The sequence below is a fragment of the Pezoporus occidentalis genome, unplaced genomic scaffold (genome assembly GCF_034315485.1).
Source record: "Pezoporus occidentalis ecotype Australia unplaced genomic scaffold, CSIRO_AGI_Poc_V1 ctg68, whole genome shotgun sequence".
Taxonomy (NCBI): Eukaryota; Metazoa; Chordata; class Aves; order Psittaciformes; family Psittacidae; genus Pezoporus; species Pezoporus occidentalis.
In genome coordinates this window covers 1,363,559-1,390,817 of record NW_026916030.1, presented here as the reverse complement: position 1 = coordinate 1,390,817, position 27,259 = coordinate 1,363,559, and the positions used below count along the sequence as shown (strand labels likewise).

Here is a 27,259-nt window from a genome sequence, read left to right as displayed (position 1 = left end):
AGAGAGTCAAAAAAATCCTTACTGCCTGGTTAACACTTACCTTTTGAAGTGTTATCCATGCATGGAACAAAGCCTTCACTGAAGAGCTGTGCAAAGTCACATAGAGAAGCACTTCAGAGATGATCCGTGGGAGGGCTACAGTCTTTCTACGCTGGCTAATCCCAGGAGCCACTTCCAAAGGGAGGTGTGAGCAAGATCTGAGCACTGAACATCCCATTTACTGCTCCTTCCTTGGACTGAACCATCCACAGGCACCAGCTCCCTGGTACCTGCTGGGAACACAAAAGTTCATATAAGACAAGTCCCTGCCCATAAGTGCTGGGAGGAGCAGGATGATGTCCAGAGGAGTCCCACAAGCCCAGGAGAACATCAACCATCACCACACCTTTGTTTGAGCCCTTCTGCGCAGGAGGAGAGCAACAACAGGTCAGGGAGAGGCTGTTATGAGCAGAGGAGAAAACAAACAGCAACAAAAGGAGCCTGAGCACCCAACTCAGCTTGCAAACATGCGGCAAGGTGCCAGCAGCTCTCGACAAGCCCTTGAGTCCTCTCCAGGGCGTCTGGCATCCTGGACATGACTGCCCATAGGGCTGGCTGGCTGCAAAGGAGAGGAGAGGGCAGCAGAGGAGCAGCGCAATCAGCCTGGGGCCCAGGTGGAAGCAGCTCTGAGGTTCGGGGATGGAGAGAGGGTACGGTGCAGAGCAGGAGAGAAACCAGACCTACCTGAGTCCTCACTGCAGAGCACCTCTTGTTCCGAGGCACCTCCCACACCTCCCAGTGTGGGCGCATCCTGCCTTTGGTCCTGCTCTCAGCAGCACTCAGTCACACCTGGATGCCTGGTCTCCAGAGAGCACGGGGCTTTTATTTAGGGGGAAATGAAAAGGGGTTCTGGTCTTTGTGATGAAAAAGAAAAGCTTGAGAACATGAAGTAAGCATGCGCTGAAGTCTCGGATGAGGCTTTTCCCCCTCCGGGGGGGTCAGGTTTTGAAGTGTCACGATTTTGACGTTTCAGTATTTGAAAGCTGGGGGTAACCCCCCCGGTTCTTCAGGTCTCGCTGTTCCTGTCTCCCAGTTTTAACCGGAGGGAACAGTTCACTCGGGAAACAGCAGAGGGCAAGCTCAGCTCGCGAACAGGAGCGGAAACCCAGGGAGGCTCCGGCCAGCAGGTCCTGCCAGGACGAACCAGCGGCCATTGCCACTTCGGTCGGAGCCTGGAATGGGGGGCAGCAGCAAAACTCCTGCTAGAGCAGTGATTCACTCTCCTCTTCGTTCTCGTTCTTCATACTGCTGTGGGTTGGATTGCAGCAAGTACCCCAGGAAGAGGCCCTCTATCCTCCAGGTCCCATGGCATTGCAGAGCAGAGGCTGATGTTTCAGCAGCATTTTGGTTTATGTTGAATTGGGCTCTTTTTTCTGGTTTATGTCCTCAATCGTTTGTTCGTGCTTTATAATCCTGCAGATTTGCTTTATGCAGCAATGTCAGGATTGTAAGTGCTCATTATAACTGGAAAGTACTGCTAGTGAGGCAAGACACTGACACCACATCCTCTCATGTACATGGATCGCTGTGGTCTCTAGAGAAGCTCTCTTGAAGCAGCAGACTCAGACTAATCTAATAAAGGTCAGATATCCCCAGCAGTTCAGCTTTTCAAGCCCAACCAAACAAGGAATTCCTGAGCTCCAGACTGGAGTCACAAAGTTCCTGTTTCAAGCTGTTCCAAGCCAACATTTCAGCCTGATTAGAGGTTTCAGTACCACGAATGCAGAGCTTGTCCAAGAGGGGAGCCACAGCTATTCAGGGTGTGCAAGTGATGAGACCTAAATACAGCCTCGGGCTTCACAGACAGCCATGGTGCCAAGTGAACTGGTCCACCAGAGAGAGGAGAGAGCAGTAATGTGAGAGCTCAGCAGTGGGAAGGCAACTTCCAGTGAAGATCTGGGAAGACAGGAAGCTGTGACAGTCACCAGGAAAGCCCAGGGCTGGATGAATTGACAGAGGAGCCAAGTAGGGCAGGGATGCACGTGCCGACAGGCAGAGCTTCCCCAGTCCCTCAGATCACACTGGCATCTCTTGGCAGTGTGTTTTCCCAGCAAGCTGTTGGAGCTGACAGGAGCCAGGAGCGTGACAGATTGCCAGCATGTTAGGCTGCACATCTTGGAGTGTCAGCCCACAAATCTGCCCAGAGATGAAGAGGAACCTATCACTGGACCAAATCCCACTTCTGCAGTGTGTGAAGCCAAGGCAGACAGGAGCAAATCCATTCAGATGGGAGTTTCAGATGTGTATGAGCAGAATGAGCCAGTCATGTATGGTTCTGGCCTGCTGACTCCACAGCTCCTGTCACGGGGAACTGAGACAGAATTAGCCCTGTGTTTTCACTCATATGGCACTTATGATGCATCAGCCCTCACACTCTGATTTTCCTACAGAGGTACTCAAAACTACTCCTACTCCTTTTAGCAAACCAGACTACAGGCTATCGCATACCCAGCGGGGGCTTTACAAACCCATTTTATGCTTTTTCTGGAAAGGATATTACAAAATTTCTTGCAGCCAAGAATCTGCCAAGAGTGATGCTGCTAACCGATCCGATGGGATTGCCCCACAGGATGCATATGGTCCAGATAGGAGTCTCTGCTTTTTCCCAGCCAGCAGTTTCTGCTGTCTTCATGTGCACAAGGATGAAGCGGGACCAGAAGTGCACAGCCCTGTCTCACTGTGGCATTCGGCGAGCTCCAGCATGGATGGCAAAGCAAAGGCAAATGGGTTTGGTGACTACTCAACCCTGTGCAAGGCCGTTTGGAGTTTGGTTTGACATCGTCCAGGCTGCAGACTCACCTCCCAGAGGCTTCAGCATCCGCTGTTGTGCGCTGTCACTGGTGGGGTTATTTACTTAAACCAGTAACCCACAGGGCCTGGCAGGATTCAGGAAGTGCATCTGCACATGAACCAAGCCCAGAAATTCCTCCTCAGGCTGTGTTGGGAAGCAGCTGTGTACGACACAGCTGGGCTTTCACACCCACCACATATACCCCAAGGATCTCGTAGGCAATAACTCGCAGCTCTGGCAGACACACTCCTTCCTTTCTCTCGCTGGTTTGCTGTGGTGCTTTGCTTTGTGAGGGTGCTGCGAGTTCCCTCGCTTTTGGGAGATTCATCCAGCTAAAAGGAAGGGAAATGGTGCTTGTTTGTTGGGGATTTTTACATGTCTGACTAAGCAATTCACATTGTAAACCCCTTCTCACAGCAATTCTCGGTTAGCAAACAATCAAAGCACAAATCTAGACTTCAACTGCAAGCAGGATGTGACAGGAATTTTGTAGTAAGCATATGGTGGGAAGAGGCAGCTGATAAAAACAGTGAACTGCTCTGAAGTCAGAGAGCCCAGCGCCCAATCCTGCACCCCTGCGATCTGTGACAGAACAAGAGACAAAGACATTTAATAAATGGGGTTTTGATTTGAACCTGCAAGGAGCGTCAGGTTGACCACAGCACATTGAAGTAATTAAGGGTTCTTATCTCTCAAATCAGCAGCATAATAAGGCTGACCTAAACGTGTTACCCCCACTTGTGCCTTGCCACAGCTCCTGAGATAAGACATGAATTTCTTCATCCCCAGGTAATGTTGTAAGATAACATTAACATAAAACAGAGATGCAGAGGGAGGAGTCAGACTCTGGCTGCAGTTTTTGCTGCTACCACTGATCTTATTTCTTGTATTGATTTTTAATCCCAGCAGCTGCTGCTCTTCCCATATTGTTTAGAACAAGCAGATGCATCTCTCATGCTCTGTGTCATCCCCTCAGTCACTGAGCTGTGCTGAGGGCTGCTCAGAGAACAGCTCAAATGCAGGTGGGAGGCTGCCCCAAGCCTATGGAGGGATTTGCTGCAGTAGGAGATGCACATCCTTTGCAGTGATTACAGCCAGAACCACAAGGAAATATTAAGCTTACATTTTCCTATTGATGTCCTAAAATAACAACAGAAATGTGTGTCAGGAAAGAACTAGACCTCCAGAATATCTGACTGTCATGTTGCATGCCAAATGAAGTCTGGAAAAGGGCAAGTGTTCTCTTTATGTGCTAAAACACATCCACTTACTGGGAGAAAGTGCATTAGGATAGGAACAGCTATGCATGGCCCACTGGGGGCTTTCCTATCAAGAGGTGAATCTGAAGGAGGGGGGCTGCCTGCACCCTGCCTGCAAGGTTGCCATGGAAACCTGCCGTAGTAAACGGGCTCTCCAGCACCATGAGAGGATTTATAGCAGCGGGCTGGGAAGAGGCCACTGAAAACAACGGTTTGCAGGTAAACCGGCACATTTCCCTCTGCATGGCCTGTGTGTGCTGTGAAATGAAAAAGATGGGGAGCAGGTTGCTGCAAGCCCCCGTGTCCAACCTGGCCTTGAGCACTGCCAGGGATGGGGCAGCCACAGCTTCTCTGGGCACCCTGTGCCAGCGCCTCAGCACCCTCACAGGGAAGGGCTTCCATCCAACGTCTAAGGAAGGACAGGCCAGTGTCTCAGCACCATAGAGCTTTCACAGGCTTTCTTCTCCTGCTGCTGATCTCTCACACAACTCTCTGCAAAATGGTCGCTCAATGGCAGGACCAATGACAACTTTCTGCCCAAAACACTGACATCAAAGAATGGTTTGAACCAGATGCACATTTTGTTGAGTGAATTTTCATTTTCTTCCAGAACAGAGGAAAAAGTGACTATTTTCAATCATTTCGTTAACTCCATGGGGCCAGGGTGGTCATCAGCTCCTACACAACTGCCTGAGTCACCTTGTTGTCATATCTAGTAACAAAGCTCAAAATTCCCTGACTTACCACGTGTCCTGGGCTTAGTGTGACTGGATGGAAATATGCAGGTCAGTACACGCCTGGCTACACTTGTGACACTTATTATAAGAAGGAAAATACCTTTTGAACTGGAGAATAGAGTCCGTGGCAGCAAAGACTCAAAGCTCTGTACTCTCTTTAAGCTTGTTCTACCATGCTCTGCAGCTTTTCCCTCAACTGTTACTTTGTTCGGCTTCCACCTTTCAACAAAGCATCAAACAGCTTTCAAGAGTGGCAAGTTCTCAGCCTCCTCCTTCACAAAGAGTTATATGTTCAAAATCCAAAGAGTCAATCAAAATCTAGGAACTGGGTCCCCCTCCTACCTCTGCTGCTGCTTCTTCCTTTGCCATCAAGACCTACCCACACAGCAGATGCTGCCAGCGTTCCACTCCTTGTTTGCTTCTTTTCCTTGCTGTAGTGCTTCCTTTGGACCTTCAGTGGCTTTTAAAAGCCCTCCTGCTTCCTTTCAGTTCTTTTTATCTACTCAGCAATTTGCAGCCCGTTAATCTCAAACCTGCATCATCTGCAGATGGCATCATGAGGAGCTTATCTAATCACCTGGGTGGAAGTTCTTGGGCAGACCAGTGCAATGATGGGTGTGCAGATGTGGCACACAACTCATCTAGATGCACATCTGTCTTGTAGCAGAGCTGATCTACACCAGTACAGGCAATTGTAAGAGGTTATGAGAGCAGAAAAGCCTTATATATCCCACTGCCTAAAAGCGGTCCCTAGGGACATTGACCCTCTGCTGCTAAATTCACCTGATTTCCCCTTGATTACATTTGGTTTACCACTAACAGGCAATTCAAAAGGGAGAAGCAGCAGGGTAACCTAACACAACAGACTGTGTCCTGCCTTGTTATGCTCTGTCAAATCAGGTTGCCCTCAGATTTGCCAGAGTTCCATTGCTGCTATCCCCTGGGACGCTCAAAGGCACACTCAGTTAACCCAAGATCATTTACGACTGTGACTGGAACTTGTTTGACTAGGTTGGTTTTTCCCTGTCTCTGTGGATAACAGTGTAAAAACCCAGTGTCAGCCAGCAAAGATATTGCTTTATTACTGTTGAAATTAATCTATATGGAGCTGAGTGCAAAGCAAAACAGACACTGGCTGCATAGCCATCTCAGTGGAGAATGAGCACAGCGTATGTCTGTGGGCTAAATCCTTCGCAGATGTGAAGTGGTGTGGCCCTGTGCCAGTAAACAGCTATCCCAGTTTATGTAAGTAGAGAAGCCCCTGAGGATTTCAGCTTGCTTGCAGCAAAGCTGGTGGCTGTGCTGCTCTACCTGAGGGAAAGAACAGATCCTAGACACCTGGAAATGCTGGTTATTTAAAGGCTGGGCCACTGTGAGCAAGGACTGCCACCACAGTGGGCTTGGTTAATTGTGCTGTCTGGCAGAAAGGCATTGAGTTTGTAGAGACTGAGATACATAGGGGTGGAATGTGCTGTCTTGTGCATAGCCCCAACTGGAGGGTTCCCAGATCCCCCTTTTATGTTTCTATGACAACACCATCCAGCAGCTCTCGAGTGAAAGCCAAAAGCAGCAGCAGGGAGGTAGACACTGCTCAGAGGAGGAGCACCACCACCTTCACTCCCTCTGCTTTTCCAAGGAAAACTGAGGGGATGGCATTGTAGGCTAACACTGTGCTTTGCCTCTCACAAACCTCACTCAGAATCAGGACTCTGCTCTTTTCCAAGAGGCCAGGGCAGCCTTCAGGCTGCGTCAGCCAAGGACACAAATATCTGATCCCAATAGACAACAGAACAAACGTGAATATTCATTTTGTCCCCAGGCGGTGCAGGTTGTCAATCACAGCCTGATCGATACTGGTACGTGCTGCACTAGAAACACCACTGCCATGCCCAGCCTGATGCTGGGGTTTGCCAAGCCAGGAAGAATACCAAGTATCCATAGCTAAATGTGATCAATAGTAAAACAAGAAGAGTGGTTTTACAGGTTACAGTCTTCTAGATTTCATTAACACAAACTTCACCAGTAATGTCCTTATACTTACTCTCCGGATCATTGATAAAAGCATTGGATAATATGCAGCAAGAGTAAATCCTTTTGGACACACTAGGAATTCCTCCATCAGATAATTACTTTTAGATGATGTTACCAAATTTTCCATCCATTTAATATAGGCCACATTGATTTTGTTGAGTGCTGTTTTTAACAGGATGTCATGCAGGATTAAGTCAACTGCTTTGTAGGAGTCTGAATCTATTATGTCAGCAGAATTACCTTTATTAACTGAATTCATAATCTCCTCGAAAGAGTGCTTGTTTGATGAGCAATTTTCTGGAGCAATGGATTGACATTCCATGGCCCATTTGGCTGTGTCCCATATTAGTATGGCATCAGTACTGAACAAAGAGGCTAAAGTTACTTGGGTCGTCCCAGTTACTTTCCTAAGCTGTTTCATTTCACTATTAGTCTCTTTTCAGGCCTTTGAAACTTTCCTTGTGCTCTGTTACTTGCTCAAAAGTCAGCATTAATAGTGCAGAGAGTGTGCTGTGTGCCTGTTATCAGTCCTAAAAAGAGAATAACTTTTAGAAAATGCTGCTTAAAGTTGCTATAATATTGTGCTCATTAGAATAACAAGAACAGTCTGATCTTCAAGTGGAAGAAATGTAGGAAACAAAATGTGTATCTACCATAGCCACTGAGCAGAGCTGTGGATGGTGATGTGCTTTCATTGCTGATGAAGGAATCAATGGGTTGAGCCCCGGGTTTATGTGGTTAGAGCACAGCTTCGGTTCTAACCAGAACGTGCTTCCTGTCACAGGGAGATGCGTGGGGACCGTGAGAGGCTCTGCACCCGCTGCTGCCGCAGCAGCCGCTGGCACCCTGCGGTGGGGCTGGGGACAATCACTTCTCCAGCTCCTCCTGCTCCTGCTCCTCCTCATGCTCTGAGTTAAACAGAATCAACCCTGTCAGTTATGGGTGTTTAAAAACACTCACAGAAGCCTGACTAAACAACGCAATTACAGTGTCAATATTGGCAAACTGTTTCAAAACAAACCCAAACACGTTTGCTTGGCATTAATGGCATTGCCAACAGTTGTGACTTAAAAAGGAACTAACGCCCCTTCAAAGGGGAAAATGTGTGTTTTTCCCCCGGGCTTTCAAGTATAACAAAAGATTGCTTCTTATTCCAGTTAATGCTAACAGGAGGTTTTCCCACACTTCCAGCAGGAGAAATTGAGTTTTTGTCTGTTGACTGTTGGAAATTGAAGCTGTTAAACAAACCCACTGCCACCATTGTAAATAGGAGCTGATCCTGACCAGGAGCTCTGGAGTGTTTGCCTGAGCAGTAAAGCTTTGGCAAAGTGCCTCCAAGAAAAGCTCTCTGTTACTGCCATGCAAGTCTTCCAAGCCCACAAAAAGCCAGCATATTTCTGGGTCCCTTCACCCTCACAGGGCTTTGGTTGAAGTCTTAAGGGATCTCCTGAAGCAGGCACTGTGCAGGCTTCATTCTCCTGCAGGAGCAGTGGGAGCATATGCCCCCAAGCAGTGAGAAGGGATGGGAGTTTACCAAGAGCTCACAAGGAAGCAGAATTCCATGCGCTGCTCGAGCATGTCCAGCTTGCTGTAGACATCACTGAGGTGCCGGGGGCACATGTGAGAGGCAATTAATAACAGCAAGGCTGTTCTTGTCCCCCTGGCTGGTTATCAGACATCATCCATCCTGGAGAGTGCAGCCAGCTCCTCTTCTCCCTTTAGGCCCATTGGGGTCTCAGGGAATTCATGGCTACGGGAAAGCCAAACTGAGACACAGAGCAACCAGCTTGGAGTCCAGGGGGAAGATGAGGGTGTCTGCTGAGCCCTGAGCTCCCACACTGGGGCCAGTGCCAGGGCAAGCTGGGCCAGGCTCCCCTTAGCAGGCAGCATTCAGAGAGCAATGCCAGGGCAGAGGAAGAGGTTGGCATGAGGATGCTGTTACAACATGCACCGGTGTCTGTGCTTGAAACATGCTGAGTTCAAAGGCTTCTCAGGCACTGTGCAAGCAGTCATTGTGCTCTGAGGTGAGAAGTGAGATTTTGCTGAAAAGGAGGTGCTGGCTGTTCAGACACAAAGCATACGTGACATTAGCACAAAGTCAGGACAGTCCCCTCTGGCCCTGCCTTAAAAAATCCCTATCCACCAAGCAGGCCAATGCCAGCACCTATGGTGTCATCTCATCAAACAAACTATGGGGTGGAGGACAAGAGAATTTTAAGTCCCTTATTATTTATTTAATGAAGCGTTTTCAGTCAAGCTTGAAATCTAAAGGAAGCGGATGAGTTCTGCCTCTTTGTTTGCCTCTTCCGAGGCTGAGGAGCATTAATGAAAAGGAAATTCAGGACATCAGAGACACAGGATATATAAATATGCACAAAGCTGGAAAGGCCAAATCCTCAGCTGCTGTGTGCACCCACACATAAAGGAATGTACCTGTGAAAGCTGCTGAAGGCATTCAAGTGTGTTTTCATGCTGTACAAGGAAAAGAGAGGGGTGAGCATGGGGGCTTTGCCCTAGGCAGGAGAAAATAAGCAAAGGGTGTTAGTGCCCAGGTTCTGGGAAGCGGGCTGCATCCAGCTTTACTGCCTACCAACACCTTCTGCCACATTACACCATCAGTGCTCTCACTGCTCCCTTCTCTTGGCTGGATCTGTAACATGTCTATTCATCCTAATATTTCACAGACTCTATCCACAAATCCTTTTTCTGCCACACTTGCTGAAAGAGCATTAGGAGTTAAATGACTGTGGTGGGGGGAAGAGGCAGGAATGGGCTGCACCTGCCCTGGACAAGGATCACTTGTACCTTCCTTCACACCAAAACAGATCAGAAAAAACTACTCAGTTCTACGTCCACAGAACTCTCTTTCCTTGTCCCGTCCTGCTTTCCCTTGCAGGCCACCTTGACAGCAGTATAGAAGATCCCTTTTTGCAGTCCACTGGACAACGGCAAAGTGCTCCAGAACCTGCTGTTTGAGGAAAAGGCAGTGCAGGGGCTGGTGTTTCACTGCAGCCACTGCCAGCGGGAGCAGCCCCGGGGCCGCAATGACCGCAGCGGGGTCCGGCAGCTGCGGGAGGCTGAGTCGCAGCGCTCCCTTTGCACATCAACCCCAGCAGAGGCCACCAGCAGCCCATGGCAGGAGCTGCAGGGAAGCTTCCCTGCTGATTCAGGCAGATTGTGTTCTGGAGGGAGCGCCTCTCTCTTCGGTGTGTCTGGATAGGGAGGACATGGAGGCAGTGCAGGGATGTTCCTGTGTCCTGGCAGTCCCTAAATGATTGGCAACACGTGCTGGTTGATGACTGTATCACAGTTCTATATTACTGCCTTGGCATCTTCCCTTCAGCTTTCTGTGCCTTGCTGCTTTCAAGGGTGTCTCTTCCAAGTGGTGGGAAATGTGACAACAGTTAGAGCTCTTTCATGTTGTGTTGTGATAGCTTTGGGAATCAATTTTTAAGAGAAATACTAAAACCAGCTTACAACGTTTGAAGGATCCTTCAATCCTGTGGCTTAGTGTTGTGATTCTGCCTGAGTTTGTAAGTGGAGGTTTAGAGATGTTCAGTAACTAGCAGGGACAATATGATGTGCTCTAAGATGTTAGAAGCAGAAGGCTGCTGAGGTGCAGAGGTTTGTAACATCTGACTTACTGAAATGACCCCTGCATTGCCTCAGAATGTATTTATTGTTTGTATCCTACCCTCTTTTCCATGATCCATTCCTCCTTTTTGCAGCAGCCCTTTTGTGTTTAAAAATTACTACTCCACTTCCTCTTGATCTTATCTGCACTGAACAAGTCAATTCCTTTTACCTCTTTTTCACAGGTCACACTTGTCACATTCATCTGGAGTCCTTCTAACTGCTCTGCGTCCTTCCCAACACATGACACAAAGTGGACACATCTCACCAGATGAATTAGTGGCATTTTGAAGTCCAGGGGTTTCTTTCTCTCTGTACTCTTGTAATTTGCCTGTTTCTTTGCAGATGAGCAATGGGTCTGAGTTGCGGTTTAGGCCCAAGTGCTTGCAGGGAGCTTCTTGGCATGAGTACATAGGGTTAACCAGATCCAACCCACAGCAGAGCAACTGAATTATTTCTTCTAATGAATTCAAATCTATTGTGACCTATTTGCCACTTCTACAAGAAGAAGAAGAAGCTGAGTTTGTCAGATGATAAATCAGCCACTGCAAATTAATGGATTTGAAGGCCAAAGGGGACCATTACGCTCATCTTGGTGTGACCTCCTGCATAACGCAGGCTGTGGAATTCGACCCAGTGATTCCAGTGTCATTAACGTGCGGGTGACGTGTTTGCCCAGAGCTCTGTGCAACACTGTACATCTGGCCAGAGCCCAAACTGGAATCTGGCCTCCACCCTCCTTTCTCTTACTCCCCTTTCCTGCATTGTTTCTCCAAAGGGCAATTACTCTCTCTGCCCACATCCATTTAATGCTGGCCCAGCGCTGGGGCCTGCTGTAGCGAAGCATCCTCTGTTGCCTGCTGTTGAGGAAGGGCTGTAGCAACAGCAGCAGGTTTTCATCTTTTACATTGGTATTCTTGTCTGGAAGAGGGGCTGGGGAGGGGGGAGGCACGGACAAACACCCCCTGGAAATAGTAAAGATCTCAGGGCTGAACCATTCTTTGTTTCCATGGGCTTGTTACAAGCTGCTTGTACCAGGCTGTTTGCTGAGTGAAACCACAACCCTGCGTGAAGAGTGGCTGGTGTGAGGTGCAGTGGCCAGGCCCAGGGTCCCCCCTGTCCCTCCAGTGGGGCTTCTCCAGGTGGTTGCTTGGGGGTGCAGAGGGGTTCCTTGTGGGGTGGTACAGCACATACCCTGGACACCATGGCACCACCCTGGGCAAGGAGGCAGCTCTTGGCAGGATAGTTTCAACTTTCCCTGCTGTGGTTTATCTACAGGACTGAGATAGTTCCTAAGCCAAGACACAAATACAGGTTTATGGGTGTTAGTTTTGAATTTAAATGCTCAATCAATTAGCTCTTGGGAAAGAGGCTTTTGTGGTCTGTTAGTGGGGTGTTACTGGTGATGTTTTTCCTGAGCAGAATCTCTGCTTGCACTTGAGAGGGGCTTTTGTGCAGGGTGAAACAGCCCAGTAAGTAGGACATGGCTCTGGCTTCCCTCCAGCCACAGGGTTCCTGTGTCTGCAGAGTGAGCTGCTAGAACCCCCTGAAAGCCACAGTTCATTCCTGTGCTGCTTTGGGTGGCTGTGACAATGATGATGTTTAATTTGGTGATGTTGTAGAAGTGATACTAATTTATGACAGACTTCTGCTGAGTGGCCAGCTCACGACTTTTCCAGAAGCATCTCAGGCCTTGGAAACCAGAGGGAGCTGGGTGCAGCACATAAAGATGACCCACATCCATCTCTAGATATCTGGTTAACGATAAACAGCAAGGGCCCTGGGATTAAGCAGGACACAGTTAACACAGGAGCAGGCTGCTGGACGGAAGCATCCCTTTTCCAGTGGATTCTTTGCTACTAAAGACAGCAGTCAGACCTGGGTCTCAGCCTGCTTGTGACACATCCCTTCTGACTCAGGTAAGGCTGACACAGCTGGGCTGAGTTCTGCTACTCATTCTGGTTGTCTCAGGTGTGGGCACTTACTCCTGAGGATAAAAGAGCTCAGGCTGAGCCAAATCAGAGGCTTCTTGTCATGGAGTTAAGTGGTTGCACATGGGGTGTGTTAGCAGTGTTGTGCCACTCTTCTCTTGCAATAACGTGCAGGTGTGGTGTCTGCACCTTGCTGTGGCTCCGTTCGTCCCTGCTGCGGCTGCTCTGAGGGCTGGGGCACTGCGGTGGGATGTTGAACGCGGGGACAACCGTGCCCTGCAGCCACCCCGCTGCCGGTGCTCCCCGTGGGTGGCGGCGGCGCAGCGGGGTGCTCGGCCCCGCTTGCCCCGTTCCGCCGGGCGGAGGAGGAGGAGGAGGAAGGGCCGCTGCCCGCCGCGGGGCTGACATCAGCCGGAGGAGGGGCCTGCCCGCGAGTTTCTTTGCTCGGTGCATCACTTCCCGCCGCTGCCATACTCCGCTGCCCGGTGCCGGGCTGCAGCCGCGCCTGCCTCCGCTGCGGCGGGCGGCTCGGCGGGGCTCGTGCCCATGGCGAGCCCGCCCGGCGGGGACAGCCCGGGCTCCGCCGCCCGCCGGCTCTACTCGAGGTGAGTGGGGCTGCGGGGGGAGCCCGGCCGGGCCCCGCGGAGCCCCGGGGCTCCTCGCCGGGAGGGAGCAGGGCGGGGGCCCCGGGGTTTTTCTCCCTTGCGGAGGGAGAAGCTGTTGCAGGGCTGGGGACCCGCAGGAGCGGGGTGAGGGAGGGCGGAGGGAACGACGGTGTGGTCCCGCCGTGGGGCAGCGCTTCCTTCGGGTGTAGGATGGTGGGTGATGAGGGGGGGGAGCTGTGGCTTTCCTTGGCGCTAGCCTGGGGCGAGCAGCGCCTTCTGTTAAAGAGGCTGATGCTGGAGCCCGCTCTGTGCTGGGCATTTGCATGGGAGGCTCCTGATCGCACTGCGGAGACTTTAAGTCTCAGCTTTAAAATTGGGCGCTACAGAAAAATCACATAAGGCTGGGAAAAAATAGCTTCAGGCTGTCTGGCGTTCACGAAAACGCTGTGTCTTGCCTGCTCCTTTCATTTAGATAAAGTCTAAAGTGGAGTCAATTTGAGGCCTTACGGCATCGCTTGGAGCGTTGTTCATATCATTGTTCATCCTCATTGTGCTTTATTTCTCCTCTAGCAGCCAGAAGTGGAGGTAGTGCAGCATCGGGGCTAGAGGGCAAAACAAAAAAGTACTAGAAGTCTATGCAATATAGTAGCTGCTCATCAGTTCTCTTTGTAATGAGCACAGCAGCTAGTGGATTGTATAGTTTAGTGGGACAGCAGGTGGGGTTGGGTTTGTTGTATAGCAACTCGTGGGGAAATGAAAAGAGAGAGTTAAAGCTGCTGCTGTGCCTGCCCTGGGGGATGAGGACCCGGCTTTTAACCAGTTGCATCTTTTCCCTTCTTTCTTGTTTTTCTTGAGAACTTGTTAGGGAATAGTCTTTGGTTGGTTTTGCGAAGGAAATCTGGGGGGTGTGTTGTGTACCGCTGTTGTGACTGGGACAGTTATAACTCCTCTTTAGTGGGAAGAGAAATGGGAAGCATCTCTCCTGTGCCTTATTCTGGGGGGCTCTGACAGGGCCTGTGGTGATAAAATTCCCTGTGTGCTCTTTGGACTTACTCTCAGGCCTTGAAAGTACACGTCAGTGGTACTCTGCCTTTATTGCACTGTTTTAACTGGAGTTGGAGCTTTGAGTTTCTTAACTTCACCTTCATCGCAGTGTGGAAACTTCTAGCTTGAAATATGTGACTCTAAACTCCACCCAGTAGGTGTATCTGGGGTGATAGGCAGAACCAGGTGTACTGTCTGGGTGGTAAAGCCATACTGACTGGAATCCAAGCCTTTCTCAGTGTGGGGTGTTTCTTGGCCTGGGAGCAGTAACTTGTGTGTATGAACTGCAGAAGGTGCCAGTGCAGGCAGCGGGTGCCAGACCCCTGATCTGGGGGGGCTGTGGGAGATGTTTCTTCTAAGAAGAGAGATGGGATGGAAGAAATGTGCCACAAACCTGAAAGTGTTTGTTCATTTTCCTACATCCCTTGGTATTTCCCTAAATTCCACCCATCCCAAGCAAAGATGTGTGTCCTGTTGTGCTCGCAGCAGTATCCGGTTGCTGCCTAGGTCAGACTTGGAGACCAAAGTTGGGAGCATCTCTGCTACAACAATAACACAACATTTTACAAGAGAGGTCCTGTGCAGCTCTGTGTGGCCTCTCTCACCTTTCTAATGCTGTTTGTTTTGTTGCTGTTGTCTTGAGGGAGACTTACTGGGAGAACAGGGCTTGGGAAGCAGGGAGCAGTTGTGGCTCCCATCAGTGTGCAAGTGGTGTGGCTGCCGTGCTCAGCTCCTGGTGTTTAACATGGTGGGGCTTGCTGGAAACATCAAACTCTGTGCTTGTGCTCCATGAACTTGAGCTGAGCAAGTTTTGCATGAGCTCAGGTTAATGCTTTGCCTTCCATGGGGGGGGGTGTTGATCTGGTACTAATATGTGTCTAATTCAGCTGTGTGTAACCTCTGAGGACTTCTGTTGGGGCTGGGCTGTGGGAGCTGTGAAATACCTGCTTGCAGCAGTGCCTGCTTCTCGCTGCCACAGGTACTCTCGCTTGTTTTCTTGGGATGGCTGGATGACCTTTAATATATAGGAAGCACCAAGTCCATGAGATGACTCCCTTGGATCATGGTTCCTGAGAGTGTGTCAAGCTCATGATAGGGATGGGCAAGTGTCCAGAGAGCTCCCCTGGATTCTGCTCTACTCTCCAAAGAGGCCACTTTGGAGAGTTCCAAGTGTGAGAGTGAGGCACGGGTGTCTTGGGAACCCATTGCTGCACTGCACTGACATCACAGATGTTATTGATCCCCCAACAGAAAGAACATTATCTGTTGCTGCAATTAGACCAGGAATGTATAAATCAGTAAATCTGGCACGAAAGCTCACATTAAAGCACGTATTGTCCCTCCTCTGCCCTGTTCTCTCCAGTGCTCTGTGTTTTCAGCAGAGCTGCTGGGGTTTGTGATGTTTAACAACTTCTCTTGATTGTATCCTCAACAGTCTCCATCTCGCTCATTAATGACACTACAGCGGTGCCTGACCTGAATGTGCTGTGGGCAATTAGTGCTCTGAGCACCAGGATCTCCAGAGGAGGGAAAGCTGAGGTGGAAAAGTTGTTGGCCTTCTGACGTGGAAGGCAGCAAGGAGGGGCATAGCTCAGCACAGTGGTTAAGGCAAAAGAAACCAGTGTTTTCAAAGTAAATCAGAAGGCAAGCCCATCACTGGAGTGGACCTCCCTCTGGGTTGGTTCCTGTTCGTTTTGTGCGTACCCAAGGGATCACAAGACCATGTCATATTCTCATCGTTTTCCTGCTGCTAGTGCTTGCAAAGTAAACTTTCAAAACCTTAAGTCTGGACTTGTTATAATGCTAAAAGCAATGTTGCCTTTTCCATTCAAAAGGAAAAGTTACATATTACTTGCTTTCAAGATGCATTTGTCCTTTCAAAGAGGTGGTGTTTAATTGTGTCAGCCTCGGGAGAAAATCGACACCCCAGCAGTGCTGTTTTTTGGTGTTCATAAGGGATTTCACTGAATATTCAAGTGAAGGAGCCTTCTGGTGCTAACCCAGGCTGGATTTAAGCAGCAGTGTGGTGCCAAAGAGCTTTGTGTCTGGCTACAAATCCTCTGATCCCAAGGGCTGGGGAGCTGCTGGCTTGCAGGAGGGTGGCAGAGGCTGCTGCAAGGTTGGTCTGGTTGTGCTGTGCATGCTCTGAGGGAGCAGCCCTGTGCCTGGCAGCCAGAGCTGTGGTGGAGCTCTCAGGACGTGCTGGGATGCTGATGCTTGGGGTGGCTCCTGATGGGTGGATGGGAAGTAACTACTTGTTGGTTTTTACCTTATAGAAATACCTGGAGTTGGTGCAGTGCTATCGGTTGTGCAAGCAGGACTTACGTAGAGAAGATAATGTGTATGTGATTTTGATCTTGCAGGCTAGTTTACCTACTGCTTGTGTCTTTGACTTCCTGGCAGATTTTCCCTGTCTCCCTGTTCTGATGTTCCAAATAGTCACAGCTGTGCTCTTCTTGTCTCCAGGTAAGGATTTTCCTGCTGAAAATGACATTGTCATTGGTGCTGTGACCGAAGGTTCTTGGTCCTGGATGGGCAGATGTGCAGTGGAGGGTAGTTGGCATCACAGTGAAAACGCAGTGTTCTGTACCACCAGGAAGCTGGGAATGGCCCTTTTTAAATCTCTCTTCACTTCATAGCTCAAACTCAAGATCCCTTGATTATTACATTTGAGAATGCTGATTGAGAGCTTTCTGAAAGATTCCATCTTCTCCTTTGGAGGCCTGTGCAGTCAGTCTCCATTAGGCAGAGAGGACAAACATCTCTAAAATAGCTATGCTGCATCATAGGTGGCCTGAGCAAAAATTACAGGAGAGCTGAGCACGCAGGGCTGGGTGTGCTGACAGCTGGTTTGGGGCATTTAGAGCAACTTGTTCATAGTTTCAGCATTTGTAAGTAATGTGGTCATCCCAGCATGGAGCCAGGCAGAGTATCGTCTCTACACAGCAGGGAGAGGGACCCTTGCTGGTCAGGCCTTGGACTGGGAACCAGCCCCTGGTGCTGTGCAGGTTTCCCCAGGAAACACCAGATTGGACGAAGCCTTGGGTGAGATGGTTTAACATGAGTGTCCCTGCCCATGGCAGGCTGGTTGGAACTTGATGATCTTAAGGCCCTTTCAAACCCTAACTATTCTATGACCTTGGGCATCCCTTATGACTCTTCTTTGTTTTGCCTTGTGGGATGCACGGAGAGAAGCTCTTTTCCCCTTCTCTCTTTGGTCTTTGACGTTAGACAGGTAGAGGGTGTGCCTTGTACCTGTGCGGTGCCTACCACAGCCTGATCTTCATCTTACTTCTGACCTCTAGGTGCTGCTGCAATCCAAACGATTGGTGTCTGCAGGGTGTTAATTTGATGTGTAGGGACATGTGTAAACCAAGCTGAGGTGGTACATGGTGCTTTCCTGCTGACTTGCTCTTCAGTGACTCAGGTTATGCCAGGCCTGCTGCTTGTGCCTCCTGCTCCAGGGGTGAGAGCTGTCCCTTTATCCCAGAATACTTCACATTGTGTAAGGCACCTGTGCCAGGCAGACTAGAAAGAGCTTTGTATGTTGGCCATGTATTTGTAGGTTATATGGTGTTTGCTACTGTGTCAACTAAAATCAAATGAGTTTATGCGACTCGTGTGGCCTGAGGACACCACTTGGAGCCAATTCCCTGTGAGAAGAATGTGAACACTTGATTTGGTCATGCCAGGAATGGAGAGCTGGCTCTGGAATCAAGGCAGCCTTTGACTCTTCCCAGCTGGGTGCTGCCTGTGAAGCATGAGTGAGCCGCAAGCACGGTGCTCCATGACTAACCACTGAGGTGCCTTTTGCCTGCTGTTATGTTAGTCATCACATGCATTCCTCCTGGGAAAGTATCTGAAAGTGTTCATGGCTAACAGGTCTTGTATTTTTGTGCTTTAGGTGATGTCCAAACTTACAGTCAGCCTTGCTTGAAAAACAGGTTTGAACTCTGCCAGATCTTGGGCTGCAAGAAGTTTCTTTGAGGGATGCATCTGATTTCACTCCTGCTGCTGTTCTGCTTTAAAAGCAATTGTATCTTCAAGTGTACGTAGCTCCCTCCCTTCCAGTCCTGCTCTGTGTGCTGCTTCCAGCCCAGCTTCCAGAATGCAAAACCACTTCCCTGTTATAAAGAAAAAACAACTCCTGCCAACCAGAGCCACAAAGCAAAAGTCCCTCCTGTGCCTGGGCACACAGGCTGCATCTCCCGACCACAGAGTGGGGCTCTTCAATTCCAGGCTATTTATACTGCCAGTGGGAAAGCAGGAAAGCTTTCCACTGACCCAGCTGCTCCTCCCTAGAGACACTCAATTAAATGTTATTTGACAGATATGCTTTTCAATTGGCTTAGATTTAACTGGGATAAATGGGATATTTTTTTCCCCACTGAAAGCTGAAGAAAGTAGGGATAATCTTGTTGGAAGGCTGCTTGTGTTCAGAGTCAGGTCTCTCTGTTGTCTAATGTACTAAGCAAACCCCACAACGAGAAAGGTCACAGTCCTGCCAGTGCTTGGGGAGGACAAGGGGAAAGGGACACCAGCACCAGCTGCCTCTGGCTTGGAGCACAGCAGCTCTGAACAATGCCCTGCAATGTTATGCAACTGCCTGGGGAAGGAAGTGGAAATTTATCATTACAGTGCAGTTTCAAGGGCAATATTCAATGAGCAATTTGCAGCACAAGCCTGTAACTGCCTTAACTAACTTCTCCCAGGATAAGAGGACAGTGCTGGTAAGGGCAGTAGCTGTAGCCTCCATTCCACCAGGAATGGAGCAAATACAGTGTCTTCTTAGGACTGAATCTGAGGCATTGGACTGAGAGTCTTCCAAGTGAGTGTCCAAAGCCCAGACCTGTGTAATGGCCTGATCTGCAAGTGCCTGACTGATCCCTGCCCCATTAAAGCCTGGAAAAGGGGAAGCAAGCATGTGCTGCAGCATCTCAGTGATCTGTTTGCTCTTTCTTCTTTTAGTGGAAGCAATAAAAAGACCCCTGTGTAAGGCCCCAGAGAGTGGAGCAGCAATGCAAACCCTGAATGAATTACTTGAAGTCGGTGCTAGTATGTGATCACTGCCTTCAGGCAGAAATAGCTTACAAACCTTTTATTCCCGGGTTTCTTTCAGCAAGAGGATTTTGCCCAGGGATGACAGGCACTGAACCACAGGCCTTTCCCTTCTCACTCTGAGGTTAAAACTGATGTATCTAAAGAAGCTGCTGCTTCTGCTGCGAGTCAGTAGCTCTGTGGAGCTGCTAAAACTGAAGGAATTGTGAATGAAGAATACTGGATTCTTTTGTCTCTCCTCATGCTTTGCTGTTACCTTTTGCATTTACACCTGTGGAGCAGCCAGAGAGGCTTTCCTCTGGGAGCGTGGAGCTAATGCATCTTTCCCCCAGATGCTGCAGGAAAAAGATTAGGAAAATGGATTTAAAATGGGAGAAACACCAATGTTATTCATATACTATAACTCAGCATAGAAACTATTTCATGTTGAGCCCTGGCTCCACCTGAGAGCAGATGTTTTGTCCTGGAAGCTGCTTTTAAAACTGCATGGCTGAAACTCATAGCTGTCAGTAGATGGATGTGGTTTGCTGCAGAAGCTGTGCTGGGTTTGCTTCTGGAAGCAGCTCTGCACACGTGCTGAGCCAGAAGGTTCCTCCTGCCCTGGGGATCAGCTCCAGTTCCTCCCAAGCTCCGGCTCCTGGGAGCACACAGGGATGGTGAAAGGGAAGCACTGCCCCCCTGAGCCCCATCCCTGGGGGCTGTGCAGGGCTTGTCCAGGCACGGGGCTGGCTGCTGAGCGTGATGGGCCTGATTCAGAGCCTTCCTCATGCCTGCCCCATCCAGCCTGTGGAGGAATGTCTCGTGCTGCAGGGTTGAAGCAGGTTCGGCACAGGGAGATGGGCTTCGCTTGTAGTGTTGGAGCAATGTAAATGATCAGTAGTTGTGTTGAACACACACTGCTGGGACAAGCAAGTGACCCATGGGAGGGTGCTGAGGCACTGGCACAGGGTGCCCAGAGAAGCTATGGCTGCCCCATCCCTGGCAGTGCTCAAGGCCAGGTTGGACACAGGGGCTTGGAGCAAGCTGCTCCAGTGGAAGGGGTCCCTGCCCATGGAACTGGGTGAGCTTTAACATCCCTTCCAACAAACCATGCTGTGATTCTATGATCCACACTGCAGAGCTGAAGTGGTTCTATGTGAACTCCATCTGTGGATAATTCATTCATGCCCGAGGCAAGCTGGAAGGTGCTGGTTAATATTAATCTCTCTGGGGCTATTTGTTAATTACAGTTTGTGTTATGGTGCTGCCTGGCGTCCTGTGCTGCTGCACTGGGCTGAGTGTGTCCTGGAAGGCTTAAATCCATCCCAGTGTTTTGGAAAATATCAATATTTTATTTCAGCCTTTCTGGGAAATATTTCTGTTTTCATGGGTGAGAAATTACAGAGTCTTCAGGGTGAAAGGGAATGTACGTGGCAAAGCTGGGAGCTGAATGTCCTGACCCCGCTCCTTCACTTCAGCACTTCCTGACCTGTGTCAATGAGGTTAACTCGGAATTGAAAAGACCTTGACATTGTTACTGACCCGTGCAGGGCAGCACTTCCATGGTATTACAATGGTTCTGCTGTTCTGCTTAATACAGGAGGAGCCAAACAGTTGTGTACAGGAAGTTAGTAGCTGGTGAATGAAATACCAGGCTCTGTCCATTCACAAGGTGTGCCTTGTGGTGGGAATGCTGCAAACCGCAGGCCCTGGGCAAGGAAAAGGAGCAGCCTGGGCAACCCTGGGATCTGGTCACCAGGAAAAGCCCGGCTCCAGGTACTGGCTTGAAGCAAGCAGAGCGGCAGCCCTGAGCTGTCGGTGCCCAGCAGCTGTGACTGCAGTGATCTCAGGCTTTGGGAATGGAGCAGTTCATTTAGAAAGGGAGAGAGGGGCACTGAGGAAAGCGTTCCCTGTCAGAAAATCACCTGCAAGTTAAATCGCATCAGAACTGAGCGAGTTCCCGGCCCTCCTGCTGGAGGGGTGCTTGTCTCTGGGCTATGGTGAAAGATGGAGAGAGAAAACCACATATCTTGATTGTAGCAGTCAGGCAGGAAGCCCTTGGGATGGGCAGCAGCTGCCAGTGCATTGGGGAGGGTCTGTTGTCACTGTGTTCCAGCTGTGCTCTTGTGAAGTTACTGTTTTGTGGCTGGTACTGCTTCAAGAAACAGCCCCTTTAGCAACTGCCTGCAGAGATTTGTGTTGAGAAAGGTGGGGGTTGTATCTTCTGCAAAGCACAAGCCATCAGATCCAGCTTGTTTGCTGGCCAAGGCAGGGCTAGAAACCACCAGTGACTAATCAGATGGAAATCTCTAACATCTGAAGCAATGGGGGCTTCTCGTTCCTTTCTGACAGATCAGCCCTTTAGTTTCAGTGAGGAGCACCAGCTTGGGAGACCTGTGGGCCAGCATCTCATGGCAAGTAAGCAGGGACTTGGATACATAAATGCAGATGAATGTCCTGGAATCAGGAGGCTCCACGTGTGCCTTGAGGCATTTCCTGGCCTCTGAGTTCAGCCTTGTCTGAGCTCTTGCATGGTCTAAATAATAAAACACATGAATTCACTCAATGCACCCGGAATTTCCAGGCTGCAGCCCTTGGCCAGGCCTGCATCCATTGCTGCCATCAGGGCTGTAATCCAGGAAACTGCACGCATCTAGTTGTTTGAAGTCTGTGGTTTGGTGCTTTCCTGGGTAAAGCCGGAGAAGAAAGGGAGGCTCTTGTGTCATCTGCGTCCATCCTTTCATGTGCATCCTGGGCACACAAACAGCAGTGTGCCAGTGCCACAGGCTGTGTGAGGAGATCACATTCCATTAGGAGCACTGACAGTGTGGTCAGGTTCAAGGAGTTAACAATAAAATGCTTGAAAATAGCCACTTTTTCCTCTGTTGTGGAAGAAAATGGAAACTCGCAAAATGTACATTTGGTTCAATCAGGCCATTCTTTGGCATCCATGGTTTTGGTAGAAACTTGTCATTGGTCCTGCCATTGAGTGACTACATTGCAGAGTTGGGTGAGAGAGCAGCAGTGGGAAGAGAAAGCCTGTGAAAGCTGCACGGTGTTGAAATGCTGGCCTGGCCTTCCTTAGGCATTGGATAGAAGTTCTTCCCTGTGAGGGTGCTGAGGTGCTGGCACAGGGTGCCCAGAGAAGCTGTGGCTGCCCCATCCCTGGCAGTGTTCAAGGCCAGGTTGGACACAGGGCTTGGAGCAAGCTGCTCTGGTGGAAGGGGTCCCTGCCCATGGCAGGGGTTGGAACTGGATGAGCTTTAAGGTCCCTTCCAACACAAACCAGTCTGGGATTCGGTGAGGAGTGAGCAGAGAAAGCTGTTCTGTGCCCTGCCCTTGGCTCCCTCTCATTGAACAAAATGACCTTCTGTGGTGGCAGTGTCTCTGTCTGAAGGACCCTGGGTGAGGGTCTGAGCTGTGGTTTTGGGGAGCCCTTTGAGGTTGGCTGGAGCAGGGCCTGCTTCCAGCCATGCCTGGTGGAGCTCCAGGCTCTGCAGAGGGCAGAGCTCACCTGCCCAGGTAGCCGTGGGCAGGAAGGGGATGCTCCACAGACCTGGCTTCTGTGAGAACCGAGTCACTTGTCATGGCTGGCAGCTCTCTGGGGCTGGTTGCCTGAGGCTAACTTGGCACACAGACAGGAGACGTAAAACTGTAGCTATCTATACACAGAGGAGAGAAAAGTAACAGCTCAAAATGTGTGACTGGAATGAAAATTTAAAGCAGGATTCCCAATTAAAGCTGTGCATGTTGGAGGATGTTCCTGCTCCCGAAGGGCTCCAAGGCACAAATGCAGCCACTCCATAATGCCCTGGATTAGACCAGGAAGGCTCCTCCAGCACACGAAATCCTTGTGGAAGCAGTGTTGTTCCTGCACATCAGCACCTTCCCCAGCCTGCCACCCCTGCGGGTTAAGGTAAGGAGCTCTCTTGTCACCTGCTCCATAGCCCTGTCGCTGCTGCCTGCATCTCTGCCGCCTGCTGTTGTGCCGTGTCTTTCACTGCCAGATGATGATGTCTCTATGCCGGAGCAGGGATGTCTTCTGAAGACATGCATTATTCAGCAGCCAGGATAATGAACCCCCTGAATTTGGGCATGTGTGAGCCCTGGTGCTATATCCTCCCTCTTTCACCAGTGTAAGGCAGGAGGGGAGCTGCTAGAGCAGCCTGTGCTCTGTATAAGGTCCATTGCAGTATCTGTAAGGTTGCAAGAAGGATCCAACCTTATCCTAAAATAGGTCTGTGGAGAGGTCTCAGCTAGCCATTCCTGCTTCGTCTCCTTAAGTGTGTGTTTCCATCAGGCAGGTAATACATGATAAAACATTTAACTTTTGGCTTCATTATTTCTACATGCACAGTAACAAATGCTGTGCCAAAGGCGACTGTGCAGCAGCAGGGAAGGCTTGGGAGAGAAAGAAATATGGAAGGTGTGGGGAATTGGAAGTTAAAGCCATGAAGAATGTGGCCTTAGGAAGCTTGGTTTGGGGAGGGTGTCCCCTTTCCAAGGATGCTGGGTTCTGGCTCTAGCCCAGCAGGCGTGGATGCCTGCAGCTATACACGGCCAAGGCAGAACATCCTGGTAGGCTGAAGGTCTGCTTCTGCTCTCGGCTGGACTTGAAGCGTCCCCCAGTGTATGAGGGATGGGAGAGTGTCTGCTGTGGTGTAACAGGAGCTGTTGTGTTTGGAGGGAGTGCAGGGTGTTTTGCTGGAGTTGATGTGCTGCATGTCTTTACCTTCCTCTGTGAGGAAAACAGAGGAGGATTTCTGGCATAGGAAAGCTGAAAAATCTGATGCTTCATCCTTTTATTCCCCTTAGCAAAGGCTCAGTTCCAAGAAACAACAGGAAAACAGAATTTTGGGTTTGGGTTTTGTTTTGTTCATAGTAAGTTTTGCAATTCTCTCAAGAGCTCATGATTTTGTGATAACAATGAGAAAATTATTAGGGAGAGCATTGGTGTTCATGCTGTATCCAGGAAGACTTTCCCAGAACTATATTTATACAAATTCCTCCCACGGAAGAACAGGACCAGAGTCTGTTTCTCAGATGCAGACATACCATGGCTTGATCAGATAGGGATATATGCTTACCTGCTACATCCACACGTGATGGAATTACACTAAGTCCATAGTGCTGGAGCAGCCCCTGGTGTGGAGCTGTGTTGGGGACTTGCCTTCGTGCACATGCTTCATGCAGACGTACAGTGCAGCGGTGCCAAGCGCTTCCAGGGTAGGTGTTATCCATGGAGCTATACTAGGACAGAAGTGCTACCAAGCGGGGATAACGCAGTGGAGGACTAAGCCATAGGATCCTCTGGAAGATGTGAACCCAGCCTGCAGGATGCTGGAGCTCCAGGGTTCCCTGCAGGGGCAGCAGACATGGTGCTAGACAGTGGCTCTGCTCTCGGATGAGCAAAGCAGAGCGTAGTTCTCACCCTGCACACAAGCTGCGTCACTGTGAGGTGGTGGCCCGGCCTCCTGGGAATCCTGCCACGCTCTGGTTTATGGGCTGTGAGATCAGACTCATGGCACATGGGGGTTTTTCCGTAATGCCATGAAGAACCCAAAAGCAATTTTGCTGCTGCTCTGCAGTCTGGGTTGCACAGAGGATCTGCAGGAACCGTGTCTATAGATATGCGGGTAAGGGCTGCAGAGGACCCTGGCTGATATTAGAGCTCTTGGGGAGCCGCTGGTTTTTCAGACGGATGTGGAATATGATCTTTATAAAACCCAGAGGGATGCCCTGGGGCTGTGCAGCAGCCTGGGAGAGCAGCGGTGTCCTGCACCTGAGCTCTGGCTCTGTTTGCCAAGGCAGCCTTGCAAACACATCCGGGCTCGTTTCCAAGTTCTAGCACCCCTGAAATTTCCAGGAGAGCAGGATAATGCTTTAACAGCCCTCAGAGCATGAGCCAGCTGCAGGCAGACAATGGAGAATTGGTACAATCTGCTCTGCCAACAACAATCTGTCCCAGTGTGTGGCATCGCTTCCAGCCTGGACACGGGCTCTGCCCACCCGCAGGAGCCACCTTTGGCTCTCTCTGGGTTTGGCACAGAGAAAGGGCTGTAATCACAGAGGGGGGAACTGCCCTGGGCTCTTGCTGGTGTGCTCTAGCTTGATGTCAGCCTCTTGACTGGTTTTCCTAAGTGGCCATTTGAAAAAGGAGCTGCTGCTTGTTTGCATTCACTTTACTTGATCACTTGGTTCCTGCTAATCGCTTTCCAGCGAGTTCTGCAGGAAGAAGGACAGGTTCATGCTCTTCACATCCCTAAAGTCACATCCAGACCGCTTGTAAGAGTGAGTGTTGGTGCTAGAGGGCTGCAGAGCATCGTGAGCAGTCTCCTGGTGAGCTGGGACTGCTCAGCATCTCCCTGGCTCAAAGCCTAGATAGCCTAGAGTGTGTGTGATCAGATAGATCCCAAAGACCTCTCTCCTGGACTGAAATACGTGGCTTGGGGCTGAAGGGAAGCAGATGAGACAGGAACCTGTAGGTTGCTGAGAACTCAGTGAAAAACCCACTGTAGTGTGAACTTTGCCATCATTGCCTTTTACCCTGCATTGTGCTGTGCCCTGAGCATGGACCAGTGTGTGGTAGGAAAGAGGCGGTGGGCAGGGGAGGTTCCACATGAGGCTGGGCAAGGTGCTGGGGGCTGGGACAGGCAGAGGTGGCTTCTTTTGGCTGGGCTTGACCATGGTCCAGCCCCTGGTGCTGCTGGGACTTGGCAGCATCTTTTCAATAGGCAGTTGTTTTCCTGCTGCAAGTCAGTGCTCCAGGGCTGGAGCAATTGGCAGGTTGAGAGAGGAAGGAGAAGGGGGGGCTGGAGCTGGAGGGGATTCCAGGCAGCCTCAGCTGAGGAAGGACTTGGGCCTGTGAGCTCTGCGTTTCTGGGAAGACAAGGCTTGCTTTCATTTGGCTTCAGGGACATAGCCTGGGTGTGCAGGGAAGGAAACCTCCTCATGCCCCTCAGCCTGTGCAGTGGCACAGCACAAGTGGAACAATTGTGCTGGGTGGCACCTGTGGAGCTGAGGCTGATCCTGCTGGCAGGACTGGGGGAGGCTGTGATGCCTCAATGAACCCCTATATAAAAGTGGGTAACAAAAGTTGAGTAACATAAAAAGGGATAATAAATCATCTGTTTTCATTGTATAGCTGTTGACTATATGTTTTTCTAATGTACATGGTAACTGTAACCCAATGTAGCAGCAGCACTATATGCTGATTTAAATCCAGCATATATTGAGAGGATGTATTGACCTAATTGCTGAAGTAATGTCATAATGAAAAGCCATTCAGACTGCACGTCCTCTCCTGCCCTCTGGTTTCTGAAGTAACTGAAGGAAATAGCACTTCTGGTGAAATCATCCCGAGGGGGTTGTTTCATTGCAGTGTGATGGATTAATTTCATTGAAGGCACTGTACAAGACAGCAAAATTCTCTTGGAAAACTCAGGAAATTTCCATGGTTTTGCTGAGCTCATTTGAGGCATCCTCAGTGACAAAATATGAGCTCCTAAACCTCTGCCCTGCTGCAGGAGCTGCCTTGTTTGGTACTTTGTGTGGCAGATGTCAGATGTTAGAGCTGTTGCTTTGACTGTGGTCTGCAGGTACGGGGGTGAGGCAGGTACTGCCAGCATGGGCTGAGCATCCTCATTTGCCTGTCCCCCCCGCCCGGGATGGAGAGAGCATCCTCAGCCAGGAGCATGGTTAATCCAGCAGCACTTGACAAACCAGCACTGCTGACCTTTGTGCTCCTGTCCCTGTAGCTCAAATGGTGGCGGTTGGGTTTGTACCCTGCTGATGTGCCATGCAAAGAGATGATGCTCAGCCTCTTCAGAAGGTTTAATTCTCACTCCTCTCGAAAGTGAGCTCTCCTGCACAGTTCCCCTTGAGAGGCATTTGATCTGTTCATATGTTTAGCGGATATGTTTTTAATAATTTCATTTGGGAGTCAGCATATGTTTTAATGAATTAATTTTCAAATTAATATACTTTTCTTAGACCCTGAAAGTATTTGCAGCTTATAATTTAAGTGCTTTGAAACTGGGCAGCAAGTGAAACTGTTAACCAGGATGATTCACATTTGCACCTCAATCCCATCTGAGCTTCCTCAGCTGCTGTGAATTAATTACATCCCACCAGGATCCTTTGATATTTGAGT

At 49.9% G+C, this 27,259-nt stretch overlaps 2 protein-coding genes across 3 annotated transcripts in view; one reads left to right on the top strand and one right to left on the bottom strand.

Moving 5' to 3' along the window:
• CCDC187 (coiled-coil domain containing 187) overlaps positions 1-5,279 on the bottom strand; it is a 44,151-nt gene extending 38,872 nt beyond the window's left edge. The window contains exons 1-3 of the mRNA XM_062641477.1: positions 5,169-5,279; positions 724-3,162; positions 41-272 (exon numbers count right to left, since the gene is read on the bottom strand). Of these exons, the coding sequence (XP_062497461.1) occupies positions 41-59 (19 nt within the window). The 5' untranslated portion in view covers positions 60-272; positions 724-3,162; positions 5,169-5,279. The remainder of the gene's footprint in view (positions 1-40; positions 273-723; positions 3,163-5,168) is intronic.
• Positions 5,280-12,748: 7,469 nt separating this feature from the next.
• GPSM1 (G protein signaling modulator 1) overlaps positions 12,749-27,259 on the top strand; it is a 70,146-nt gene continuing 55,635 nt past the window's right edge. Inside the window, exons 1-2 of one of the 2 annotated variants that reach the window (XM_062641461.1) lie at positions 12,749-13,026; positions 16,474-16,536. In XM_062641461.1, coding sequence (XP_062497445.1) covers positions 12,968-13,026; positions 16,474-16,536 — 122 coding nt within the window. In that variant the 5' untranslated portion in view covers positions 12,749-12,967. The remainder of the gene's footprint in view (positions 13,027-16,473; positions 16,537-27,259) is intronic. The other variant, XM_062641462.1, reaches the window with a different exon arrangement.